Source organism: Ictalurus punctatus, chromosome 18, assembly GCF_001660625.3.
Source record: "Ictalurus punctatus breed USDA103 chromosome 18, Coco_2.0, whole genome shotgun sequence".
NCBI lineage: Eukaryota > Metazoa > Chordata > Actinopteri > Siluriformes > Ictaluridae > Ictalurus > Ictalurus punctatus.
The window spans coordinates 12,645,342-12,658,268 of NC_030433.2; the positions used below are offsets into that span (position 1 = coordinate 12,645,342).

The window sequence follows — 12,927 nt, forward strand, 5'->3', positions numbered from 1 at the left end:
AGAGTGAATCACCATCTGATCTATTTTGTAGGCAATAATGATAAGGAGAAATAACAGGGCTGGCTGTTTAATGTTGATACACTTTTTTACATTTTGAGAAGGTAAACTGTGCCAGGAAAGAAACTATTATAGCATTTATAATAAAGTCTATAAAAATGTTTCTTATATATCTTAATTAATGTTTATATGTATGTATGTATATATATATGTGTGTGTGTTTGAAAGAAGGTAACTGGTTTGAAGAGAACCCAATTAAACAAACAAGACAATATGATACTATTTATTTATTGAGGAAAATTATCCAATATTACATATCTGTGAGTGGTAAACGTATTTGAACCTTTGCTTTCAGTATCTAGTGTGACCCCCTTGTGCAGCAATAACTGCAACTAGATGTTTCCGGTAACTGTTGATCAGTCCTGCACATCGGCTTGGAGGAATTTTAGCCCATTCCTCAGTACAGAACAGCTTCAACTCTGATGTTGATGGGTTTCCTCACAAGAACCGCTTGCTTCAGGTCCTTCCACAACATTTTTATTGGATTAAGGTCAGGACATTGACTTGGCCATTCCAAAACTTTATTCTTCTTTAACCATTCTTTGGTAGAACAACTTGTGTGTTTAGGGTCGTTGTCTGTATGACCCACTTTCTCTTGAGATTCAGTTCATGAACAGATGTCCTGACATTTTACTTTAGAATTCACTTCAAACAGGCAGCAATGTTCTTTTTACAGAGCATTGGCTTTCTCCTTGCAACCATGCCATGCACACCATTATTGTTCAGTGTTCTCCTGATGGTGGACTCATGAACATTAACATTAGCCAATCTGTCTGACTGGATTGGTGGAGTCCAAACTTTTCAGAGATGGTTTTGTAACCTTTTCCAGTCTGATGAGCAGCAACAACTCTTTTTCTGAGGTCCTCAGAAATCTCATTTGTTCATGCCATGATACACTTCCACAAACGCGTTGTGAAGATCAGACTTTGATAGATCCTTGTTCTTTAAATAAAGCAGGGTGCTCACTCACACCTGGTTGTCATCCCATTGATTGAAAACACCTGACTCTAATTTCACCTTCAAATTAACTTCTACTCCTAGAGGTTCACATACGCTCACATATGTATTATTGGATCAATTTCCTCAATAAATAAATGACCGAGTATAAAATTTTTTGTCTCATTTGTTTAATTGTGTGCTCTAGGTCTAATTTTAGTACTTGTGTGAAAATCTGATGCTTTAGGTTATATTTATGTCAAAATATAGAAAATTCTATGTTCTGTAGGTATTAAGTAACTGTGCATCAATATAATTTTAATATTAATAATATTAATTTGAATTAAACTTCCTTGATTTAAAATGCTTACAGACGTGTTTTATTTTGCTATTTGCAAAAAAAAATATTTTAAGGAATTGTTTGATTGAAGTAAATTGTGATTGAATTTCACATAGTATTGTTTATAAATCAGGAGAGGATGTAAAGTCTTTTTATGTACATTTGCACCACAGCCAAAGAAGTATGAAAGTGAGTATGCACTAATTTTTTTTTCACTTTCTCTGATATTATCATTATCATTATATCAGTGTGTGTATATATACATATATATTGCACGTCATAATTTTGTCAGGTTTGTGCACTCTCCTTTATGGAGCTGAAATCGGGCATGCTCCTGACTCTCCGGCGAAGTGGGACCACCACTCCGAGCTCTTCATCCTTGGCCCAGGCCTGATCCTCTTCGCACAGCGTCTCTCTGTCCTGTCCAGCTTCACCTTTGCTCCAGTGGTTTTTGAGACACTGGTGTGAGGACAGGCCAATAGAGAAGATGCTCTTACTACGATGCTGGCTCCAGAAGATGGCTCGAGCCCGCAGAGATCTCTCCCTGAATGTTAAGTCTTCATGCTGCTCGTCCAGACAGTCACACAGCACCAGGCGGAAGAGTTGCGGCACCTCTGTCACCTCCGGTTCCAACTCTGATACCAACTTCCTGAGTCTGTGCAGAACATAAGAACAGGCAGGTCACAGAGGCCATGAGATGTCAGCGTATAGCAGGATCAGGATGAAGATTCACTTGATCATCTGTTCATTCATGCTTAATGTAGGTCCTGCATGAGAACCCTAACTCTTGTCTATCCACCACTATGGGCTTTCTTTCACACTGCACAAAATACCTGATTGTTTGGAACCAGACATCTATAATTGTGCATTTTCCATTGGTCACTAGTCCAGTAACAAAGATTTCAGTTGTATGATGGTGAAGGTAATAGAACTGTCACTTCTTTATTTTTTTTTCTCAATCAGGCTCAGTGAAAATTGTATATAGGGGATGTGAACTGTAGCAATAGAATTTTAAGACTTTCAAAAATAGCTATAATTTCAGGATCACTATTATTTAAATAACTGGTTAAAATGGAGCTGTTCCTTTGCCCTGATACATGTTTTATATGAATGACTGTTGTGAGTGCAAATTGACCTGATTTCTGACCTAATTTTTCCCCAGTAGTTGGCCATCATGGTGAAAGTGTAGGAATTCTTTTTCCCCATTTTCTCTTCAATTTGTTTTGTTTTCAAATCTCACCCATCAGCAAGCTCTCCCCTATCATACAACAGCTACCAACTGGGGAGGGTGAAGGCTAAGATGTGCTGCTGATGTTGCATCACAGGAGAGAGTAACATATTCGGAAGAAAGTGCTATCTGTCCTCTTCCACATCACATACTTGAGCTCATAGACACCCACAACTGGCTAGTACCAACTACAACAAAGACATAAATTTCATTCATTTTGAACTTAACAATGGTATCATTTTGTAATGCAATCAAATTTACTATCATCATTGTGACTGATTCAGCTGTCCATTTAGTGGAAAATCAATTTAGGGTTTATATGTAGGGTCTTATTTCATATCTGCGTTATCTTTATCATCTACTCACATACACAGCAATGGCTACTATCACACATTCTTGGAGCAACAAACTTGATGACCCACCTGAGAATTACAGGGCCACACTGAGAGGGAGGGATCTTTAAGCAGAGTTCCTGAAGCTCTAGTAGCTCTCCAGGCATGATCTCGTATGAGGGCTTCTGTTGTGTCACTGCTAGCCAGCTGTAGTCCACACAGGAGCTGCGTCTGCGAATCTCGGCTGCCCTCTCCTGACATAAACGCTTGGTGCGCTTCAGCAAAGAGCCCAGCTCCTGCATGAGTGTGTGGGTCACCATCTCAGCAGGCGAGCGCTGACTAGGACACTGGGGCTCCAGAATGAATGTAGCAGACCAAGGAAACATCTGAATAGAGGACAGGAGGACATAATATCCAGCAATGATCTGAGCAGTGTAATTAAATACAAAGTAGACCCAAAGATAGAAACTCTTAGGAAAATGGATAGTTAAGGATTCCTAGCTTCGTATTTTAGAGAAACACTGCTGTAAGGTTCTAGATAGAAACATTGAGTCCCTTTAGGGTTCTTAATTGAACTTTTTTTTGCCTAATAGTATAAGAGTGGTCCGCACATATACCTTGTCATGTGTCACAGCTCCATTGACAGCTTAAAGTCTTAAGAGTGTCAGAGAACTGAAATGAAACAACGCAGTGACAGCTTGTCCTAACTACAGATAATACATGACCAGACCTTACCTTTAAACCCAGAACTATGCTAGAGTCCCCTCTTGTCATCAAATGAGCCAAACATATTTACAAGATCCCGGCACCAATCTGTCCTACATGGCTGGCGAGTGGCTTAAAGCACCGTTCCTGTCAACACAATCTAATGGGCTGAGGATAAATGTTAATCCGTTATTACTACAGTGTACTTTTAGCCTGCATTTTAATGCTTCAGCACTTTGGACTGATAAAAACAAATGCAACCAAGCAGTAGCCTTGATGCTGACACAGTCTGCTGAAGTTATCACACTGTATTTCTAAATCCATACACATATATTTTGAATATATTCTCAGCAACCTTGGATTAGAGTCTTGTCAGTGTGAGATCTATCAGGAGGGCTGAATTTGTACAGTGTCTTGCATAAGCATTCACCTCTCTCGAACTTTTCCTTTTCTAGTGTTACAACCTAAAATGGAAATGGATTATATTATATTGGGATTATATTTCATGAATCTACACAATATAGGCCATAATATTGAAGTGAGAGGAAATCAATATAGTTTGCAAAATTCTAAATAAAAATTAAAGGTTTTCAGTTCTGGTGCATTCAGTTGCCATCAGAAGTCACACAATTAGTTGATCGGCATCAACCTGTGTGTAATTAAACTGCCATGGGACTTGTTCCTGAAAGGCCCTAGACTTTGATTAGAGAACACATCTGAGCAAAAAGCATTGTGAAGACCATGGAGCTATCAAAAAGTATCAATAAGAGTTTGGTTCTACAAGAAAATATCGCAAACTTTGAACATCCTGTAGATCCACTGACCCAGCGATTAAATACTTCAATCTATGCAACTAACAAATTTCTGTTTTGTTTTATTTTTTTTTGTTAAAAAAACCCCACTGTCACAGTAAAATATTTATATAATATAATGATGGAGAAGATATTAAGACTATAAAGCTTTTCTGTCATGTGAAGAAAACTGGATAATGATGTAAACTTCAGTGCTGGTAATCTTTGTACTTCTCACTATTCTTCCATCCTCGACAGTCTCCCCTCCCCGTTCTTATGTTAAAAGCCTGCCAGTTAGATTAGATTATTAGATTAATGTGTAATGTAAGAGTTCTTCACGTATTGATCAAGTGCAGGAGAGTGCTGTTTCTTTGAGGTGTCTGCTCCGCTATTTCCCATCAGGATTGAGGAAAAGCTTATACACGCCGTCTTCTATCGGTCACTCATCATGCATTTCACTGAGCATAGAGTGTTTCAAACTTTAAACACTCACGATTAAATATTATAATTGCTGATGTCCTTTGAGAGTGTTTATTCCTAAATGCTGTGAACTAATGTTGTTTTATAGTATTTTACAATGCATTTTAGAAATCTGTTCAAGTGGGTGGAAATTGTGTTAGAATTGTGCTTTTCTGAGTTGTTTGGCAGTGGTCTGCTGTGTACTGGGCGAAATGGGATAAAATTGCACACGTTTGCAAACGGATCAATTTGCGGCCTCTGAAGTCCATGCATCATCAGAAAAATAGCACAAAGGGGGCTTAATTGAAGACACTTGTAAAGTGGGGGATAAACACAGGCATTAGTGTTTAATCAATTTGAAACTTTTGTCTTAGAACTGAGACACTCCTCGCATTCTGTCTCCAGCCCATCAGGAAGTCATCATCAGAGCACAGCATTTACTTGATGTTTTGTTTTTTGGAGCAAATGTGCAAAACAAATTGAAGACAAAGGAAACTGCCACCTACATTGCCAGTAAAGGGAATGAGTAAGTTTTCTGTCATGCTGTAGATTTTAAAGAAGGGAAATAGCTAAAGCATCCATAATTGTATGCTGTAGTGACAATTAAACGATTGTAGACAATTTTGTTTTAGTGGCTAGCGGTAGTATTGTATTTTTTGACAAGTGTGATCAAAGATATAGATAAAGTAATAACCTAAACTGTAAAAAAAAAATCACATCTTAGCGGGTGAAAATATCTTTAATATGGTCAAATTAATGTAGTATTTCAAATGACAAGATTACCATAAACCAAATATAAGATTATTAAACCTATATCTAGGTTGATTTAAAAAATAAAAACTAATTTCAAGCTTTAAATTTTCCTATTCTATTTGCAGGTAATTTTCTTCCTTTCTAGAAATCAATGCTTAAATTTAAATGTAGGGGGAAAGATGATTTCAAACCTGAAAATAGTTTTTTTTTTTTTTTTTTTTAAAGTCTAGAAATATGTTTAATAATCTTATAACGGGAAATACTAGATACATTTATCTATATTAAGGATGTTTTCACTTGCTAAGATGCCATATTTTTTGCAGTGCATTACTTCACTGAGAGGCAACGTTAACTTTAGGCTGCTTTCCTGTGGATAATGTGTGATACAGTATACAGTCACTTTGGGATTTGGAATGTCTTCATGCCTGCATAGTCGAAAAATTGTTTGTTCATTTTTTGTAAACGTAACAGTGACCACCATTTATTTATAGTAAAATACTTTTTAAAAAATTAAATACAAATAATAACGAGTGCATATTGTAAATGTAACAGAACCCTTTGAATGTTGTTAAGGTTAAAAAGAAAGAGAACAAAGACTCAAGGACTTTCAGGTAGGACATTTTACCTTGATACAGGTCAAAAGAAAACAGACAGTGATCTCTGTGGAAGGATTTTACAGGAAGGATTTTACAGGAAGGATACCTTCCACTTCTTATTTTAATCTTCAGTCTTTGGACGGTAAGTGGCGAATAATCAGTAAGAAGTGGAAAGTATTTTACTTGCATTACTAAGATTGACCATGTTGTGGCAGGTCGTAGGACGTAATCAATCTGTGGTCAGGAAAATGTGAAAGCTGAGAAATAAAAAGAATGGGTGAAAGAGGAGATGGTAAGGCATCACATTTTATCTCATTTCACGCGCCTGATGCTGGAGCAGGCAGGGCTCATCATGAGCTGTTAGCTATTTATTGTAGTCTGGATTGGTTCAAATCTCTAGTCTTTTCTTGAAGCCTCATATATTTGTGCTGGAGCATCTTTGTCAAAAAAAACCAAAAAACTACCAACTGATAACCAGTCAAGCACAGGAAGGTACAGTTTTTTGGTGCTATGGATTGAGGAATTCCTTACGAAGAACATTAAACCGCAGGTAAGACTGCATAAGATCTTAGTCATGGCCATCCTTAGCCACCATTTACTCCAACATCCAAAAGCTCCTTAATTTGGTTGTGTTCCAGACTCCTTTTTTGAGCAGTTTGGCAAGGTCAGCCATCATACAAGACATCTCTAAAGTTTTTTGCAAAACTGGAGAGCTGTTTAGTTCATGAAGATGTATTTGCACTTCACTCCATGGAGAAGGAGGACTAACATATAATGTGATATTCTTCATAACACTGCTTCTAGATTACCAGGTTGAATTGTAAAATTCAGGGTGTCTCAAAAGTCTCTCTCTCTCTCTCTCTCTCTCTCTCTCTCTCTCTCTCTCTCTCTCTCTCTATATATATATATATATATATATATATATATATATATATATATATATATATATAGGGGACTATGTATGCCAGCACCATGTCGACTGTGCCTTCTCTTGTAGATTTTTGTGGACGTCCACTTCTCGGTTGATCCGCAACACTTACAATCTTTTTGAATTCATTAATAAGTTTGGCAGCAGTGTCTTGTGTGATGTGCTTGTCAGTCGCAACCTTGCAACAGCTTCCTGATCCAGCCATGAGAAACATTTCAATGCGTTCTTCTTTTGTCAAAGGCATTCTTAAAGGCTAGCTGAAAAAATATATAATATAAAATAAGTATGAAAATTTTTGGAAGACATTTTGCTAAAAACTGTTAATTTCCCCTTCTGTATGCATGGAGACGTTTGGGACACCCTGTAAGAGCTGTATCAGATGTTACTTATATTACAGTGTAATTTGACTGTCTATTTGTTTGTATGTTAAAAAAGTTAAAGCCTTTATTAGAACTTCTTTTATTAACACATAACATTTGTATTGCTAAACATTTAACATAAGTAATGTAGTCAAATGCATATGGCTCTTTTTAACACACTTTAAAAAAAAAAAAAAAAAAACTAAAAATGGCTAAAAAAAAATACAGAAGCCCTATGCGGCCATGCATTGTTAATTTTTTATTTCTTGTTTTCACATGATCTCGACTTAATTTTCTTGTGATCTCGACTTTTCTGTGTACTCAACATCTATCGTCCTGAAGGGGTTTTTGAATGGGTTTTTAGTTAAATGCCTGAAATAAGGTCAGTGGTTAACACAAGCTCAAGATATGTTCACGTTTTATACTACAACATAAAATACATCAGTAATACCCCATTCAGCATTTTTTAAAAAGCTTTTACGTGTCTTGAAAAAGACGATTGCTATCACGTGGCTAATGGTAATACAGAGGTTGTCGGGGACATTAAACTCATCTACTACAGCCTCGTTGTGTTTACACTCATACTCTTGCAAACTTGTAGATTTATCAATTTATAGTATTTTTGAATTATATTGTTTTTTAAATAAAGATTGAAAGAGTTGTCGGTAGCTTAGTGGTGGTGAAGTCATGTGACTGTGGTGTAGTTCGTTTATAGCCTAATGTTTGCTTTTTTACTTCTGGTGATTGTATTTAGGCTTCAAAATCCTAAAAGGTTGTGTTCATTTGTGAAGATTATCTTAACGAATGAAACATGTAAGAATCATAAACTTTTGTTGGTCACAGGGTTTATTTTCTGCAATAATCCAAAAACCAGTGGAAAAATCCTATTGGCTTTTTCTCGAGGGATCCAGGGTGGTGCTAACTTCTGGGGTGGCCTGCAAAAATACGTCATTCCTGCAGGATTGACGACTTCTATATTAGTGTCCGACACTTGAGAAGGGGACATCACTCTCTTAATGTGGAGATAAAGACCATCTCTACAGTGAGCAATTATTACATTTATGATGGCGAAGATGTCAACGTGCATGTAACACCAGTCCCATTCACAAAGCATGACATTTTCTCAGGATACAATTACAACATGAGAAAACAGCTTTTGGTTATGTCAAGATCACGAGAAAAACAACTTTTGGTTATGTCAAGATCATGCGAAAACAACTTTTTGTTATGTTTTGATCACGAGAAAACAACAAAGAAAAAACATTATAATGCATGGCTGCTTAGGGCTTCCATAAAAAAAGGCACACTGCAAAAAGAAAAAAAAAAAAAAAGGTCTTTCCAAGTGAAAATATCTTGAACAAAGGGAAAGTTATCTAATATTTCTCATTATGAGATTATTATATAACAAATATAAAACCATTAAATCTATTTTTAGACATATTTATATATTTCAAGCTGAAAATCATTTTATTCTATTGGTGCATAGTTTTGCTTCTTTCTAGAAATAACTAAAACCCTTCACATAAGCAAAATTATATGTCAAAAATAGATAGCAATTTCAAGCTTGACATTAGTAACAAATATCTAGAAATAGGTTTAATGATCTTTTATTTGTTTAAAAACCATCAAAAAGAAAAATATTTGCCTATATTTTTCTATATTCATAATATTTTTACTTGCTGTCATTTTTTACAGTGTAACTAACATGTAAGCCTACACATGTAAAAACCTTAGTACCACATTAACACAATTAGTACCATTAACAAAATTTCCCAATATAATAAAGAAAAATAATTTTCTGCTTCATTATCTCCAGACATATAGCACTGCTTAACACTGGATATCATGAATATTTATTCTTTTTAAAGATTTTTTTTAAAGCTACAAGAAACATCTTGTATTGTTTGTTTTGCTTTTTTAAAATTACATCGTGCTGTTCTGATGAAAACAGCTTTACCCCATCAAACAAACTTGAATTTCTAAATAATCTTTAAACATAACCACAGACGCATGCATGCAGTACAATCCTATGGTTCACATGAAGAATTTCTGTTATGTCAATGACCAAAACCTCAAGTAGATCTAATAATAGATATCCTGAGTGATCTTACATGCTGACATGAATCCAAAAGGCAACTGTTCAAGGGGCAGATGGCATATTCTTGCATCTTCAGTATGCACTCGTGTCCTTGTCGATTTCAGCACCCGGCTCAGCAGTGTCCATACTAATGCATTGCCTGATATTTGGGAAGAGCATAAGGTCATCTTGCAGAGGTTGTCTGGGTAATGTCCAAGGACATATTGCTATTTGTCCTAATGGCATCTGGGATGTTTTGTGCTGTTGGTACACTGACAGGATGTGTATAGGCCAAGTATGTAGCAACGCTGACCTTGAAGGTGAGAAGGATCAATAGCCACACTCAACTGTAAAGCAGATCCCTCAATAATATGGGGTTTACTTGATTGAACAACACCTGGGCACCCATGATTAGATCCCTGTGGTTCAACAGACTACCAGTAAAGTTCCACATGGAGTCTATAGACCACTATATACATATAGACATAGCAACTCTAGTATATCATATTCCCCTTCCCCATTCAAAACTACTTTTGTTATACTTCCACTCTCCCTACATGAGTAAATCATCACTCTTCTGTAAATCAGTTCACGAGACACCAGTGATTTACCGCTGCCTCCTGTTTAACAGCTGTTGAATCACATTCAGAGCCTGGGAGAGAAGAGAGCTGGAGGCTCTTGCACAAATTGCATTGAAAGAGCAAAGTGGGCATAAAAGTTCACAACAAACTGAATCAAGCTGCAAATGGAAGTTGTGCTGAACACTTCAGGAGCTGTCGGGATGCAAGCAGATACTGTATGTGTGATCATTGATTTCAGTTTCAAACACCTATTTAAAATGTACATTATGACTTTCTGAATTTGTAGGTGTACTCCCCTAGATTGTTTATGATTGATGGATGATATTTCTGGGTAGTGTCAGGGTGATTTCCCCTTCCCTGTTCTCACAGACAGCAACAACTTTGAAATATTTAGTGAAAGCACCTTAGTACAATGAGCAGCCACTGAGCATATTACATTTTTACTGAATATGGCACAGAGCCCAGTGTTTGGAGCATGGCAGTACATCAGTTAATTACAAATCCCAGTTGGTCAAAAAGAGAGCCACAGTACAACAAATTTAATCAGTCTATCACTGTTGTGCATAACCAGCACAAAAGTCAGAGATGACAAAGGATGGGTCTTAAAAAGAAAAGTTGGACTTATGTGACCAGAAAGCATGTGACCGCTTAACAACTGGTTAAAACTGACTAGGGCAACTGTTGTTTACTTTCATCTATGGAAAGGCAAGATGCTGTGGCTCTATAGTCAAGCTCCCTCAGGAGTATTACTGTAGGTCATTCCTCCATCATCTCCAACTGGTTTACTCTCTATTACAAGTGGATTTGTATCCCCAGTGGTGGCTAAGATTGTCCCAGGGCAGCTGCCCCACTTCAAGATGAGCGATTTCAACAGCAGAGAGAGATTATGGAACTATGTAAAGAAGATCACGAGTATGGGAGGTGGATGAGGCAGCCATTTTAGTAGACATGGCAGTGTAGTGGTACATCTTCATGAATAATAGAGCATCACTGATGTACTCACAGTTCTTACGTGTAATTGATGGCTGAAGACTGGTATTGATTGTTTTACTAAATCTGTTACATTTACTTAAATTTTTGTTAAATAACTTATTTAACACCAAAAACAACATACAACTTTCTTAAACTTTTTCAGAAATTCCTGCTTCTGATTAATGAATGTGTTTTTTGTTTTTGTCTTTTTCAGTAGGACATGGGAATCAGAATCATTTATTCATAAAGTACAAGATGTACAAGGAATTTATTTTGGTGTGGTATCGTTAAAATACATACAACATACACCACTATACAGTACAATACAGTTCAATTAAAAAATGCAGTACACTGAACGCAGTGCATTGGATGTATGTATGTAAATACTACCAGTGGTGAAAAAGCATGCAAATGATGCAATTGCTATTATTGTTACTATTTAAGTGTTGAATAATTTTAAAAAGTACAATTTAATGATGTATATTGGAAGACAATATACAGTTAAATATCTGAGCAGTGAGTGTTTTGTGCAGTAATTACATGTTACACATTACATCAGAGAGGAGGGATGTGGATTCTTATTTCAGAGGATTATAGCCTTGGAAAGATGATGTGCTGTGTGTCGACTGGTGCACGCCTTTAGGATTCCATTGGTTTCCACTGTGAAGTGAAATGCTGGAAGATAGTGTGGAGGGGTCAGTCATGTTTTTCCCATCTTCTTCCCCACCCTAGAATACAGGCATGTGAGGAGGGGGAGTTGGCAGCCTGTGATTTTCTGTGCTTCAGACAATGCGATGTAGCTTATGCTTGAATTGTGAGGTTGCAGATAGACATGTTCCTGAATCAACATCCCTTAATATTGATCCTGCAACAACATTCAGTTTAATCAATCAGTGTTAAACAGTGTCCTTATTTTATGATTTATCTCCCTTCCATTGCTGAGCCATCGAATATTCTTCTAAGAAAATTCCTTCCAGAGGTGTTAGATGGCTTCCGTACAGGAAAGCTATTGTGTCGCTTGGCATTTTAGGTTATAAAGTTGGGCAAATTTACATTCACACATTCACTGGCCACTTTAATAGGAACACCCGTACATCTGCTCATTCATGCAATTATTCAAGTAGTCGAAAATCATGCAGATACACTTCAAGAGCTTCAGTTAATGTAATCAAACACAAGAATGGGGGGAAATGTGATCTGAGTGACTTTGATCATGGAATGATTGTTGGTGTCAAACAGGCTGGTTTGAGTACATCAGAAACTGATGAAATACTCCTGCGATTTTCGTGCACAACATTCAATAGACTTTCCACAGAATGGTGTGAAAAAGAAAAAGAAACATGCAGTGAGTGGTAGTTCTGACAGGAAGGCTATTCTAACTCAAATAAAAACTCTTTATAACTGTGGTACGCAGAAAAGTATCTCTGAATGCACAACATTTTGGACCTTGAGGCTACATCAGCAAAAGACCACATCTGGTACATGTCAGCCAAGAACAGGAATCTGAGGGTACAGTGCACACAGTGGGAACAGTGTTTTTGTTTTCTGTAAAACTCTGTGTAAACTCAGACTGTCACCCATTAAATCAGTTAGTTTCTGAAATACACAAGCTAAACCCTTTGTTGAAAAAAAAAAAATATGAAACTGAAATTGACCATGTAGCCTATTTAAGCCCAAACTAGTACCCTTAATTGGCCAGTTTGGTATGCATAGCTGCCTAACATCAATACTGCAATTCCTAGCTTAGCTGAGTTGATAGCTAGCTACAGTTAAAAAGTACTAAGAGACCTTGTTTTTAAAAATGATGAAAGAA

The 12,927-nt window shown here is 36.7% G+C and overlaps 1 protein-coding gene across 1 annotated transcript; it reads right to left on the bottom strand.

The window, feature by feature from the left end:
- Positions 1–1,621: 1,621 nt before the first annotated feature.
- LOC108278645 (protein RD3) lies at positions 1,622–3,443 on the bottom strand. Its single transcript, XM_017492104.3, has 2 exons — positions 2,984–3,443; positions 1,622–1,988 (listed from the first exon to the last, which is right to left on the bottom strand). The coding sequence occupies exons 1-2, from the start codon at positions 3,277–3,279 to the stop codon at positions 1,622–1,624; spliced, it is 663 nt and encodes a 220-aa protein (XP_017347593.2). The 5' UTR covers positions 3,280–3,443.
- Positions 3,444–12,927: the final 9,484 nt, after the last annotated feature.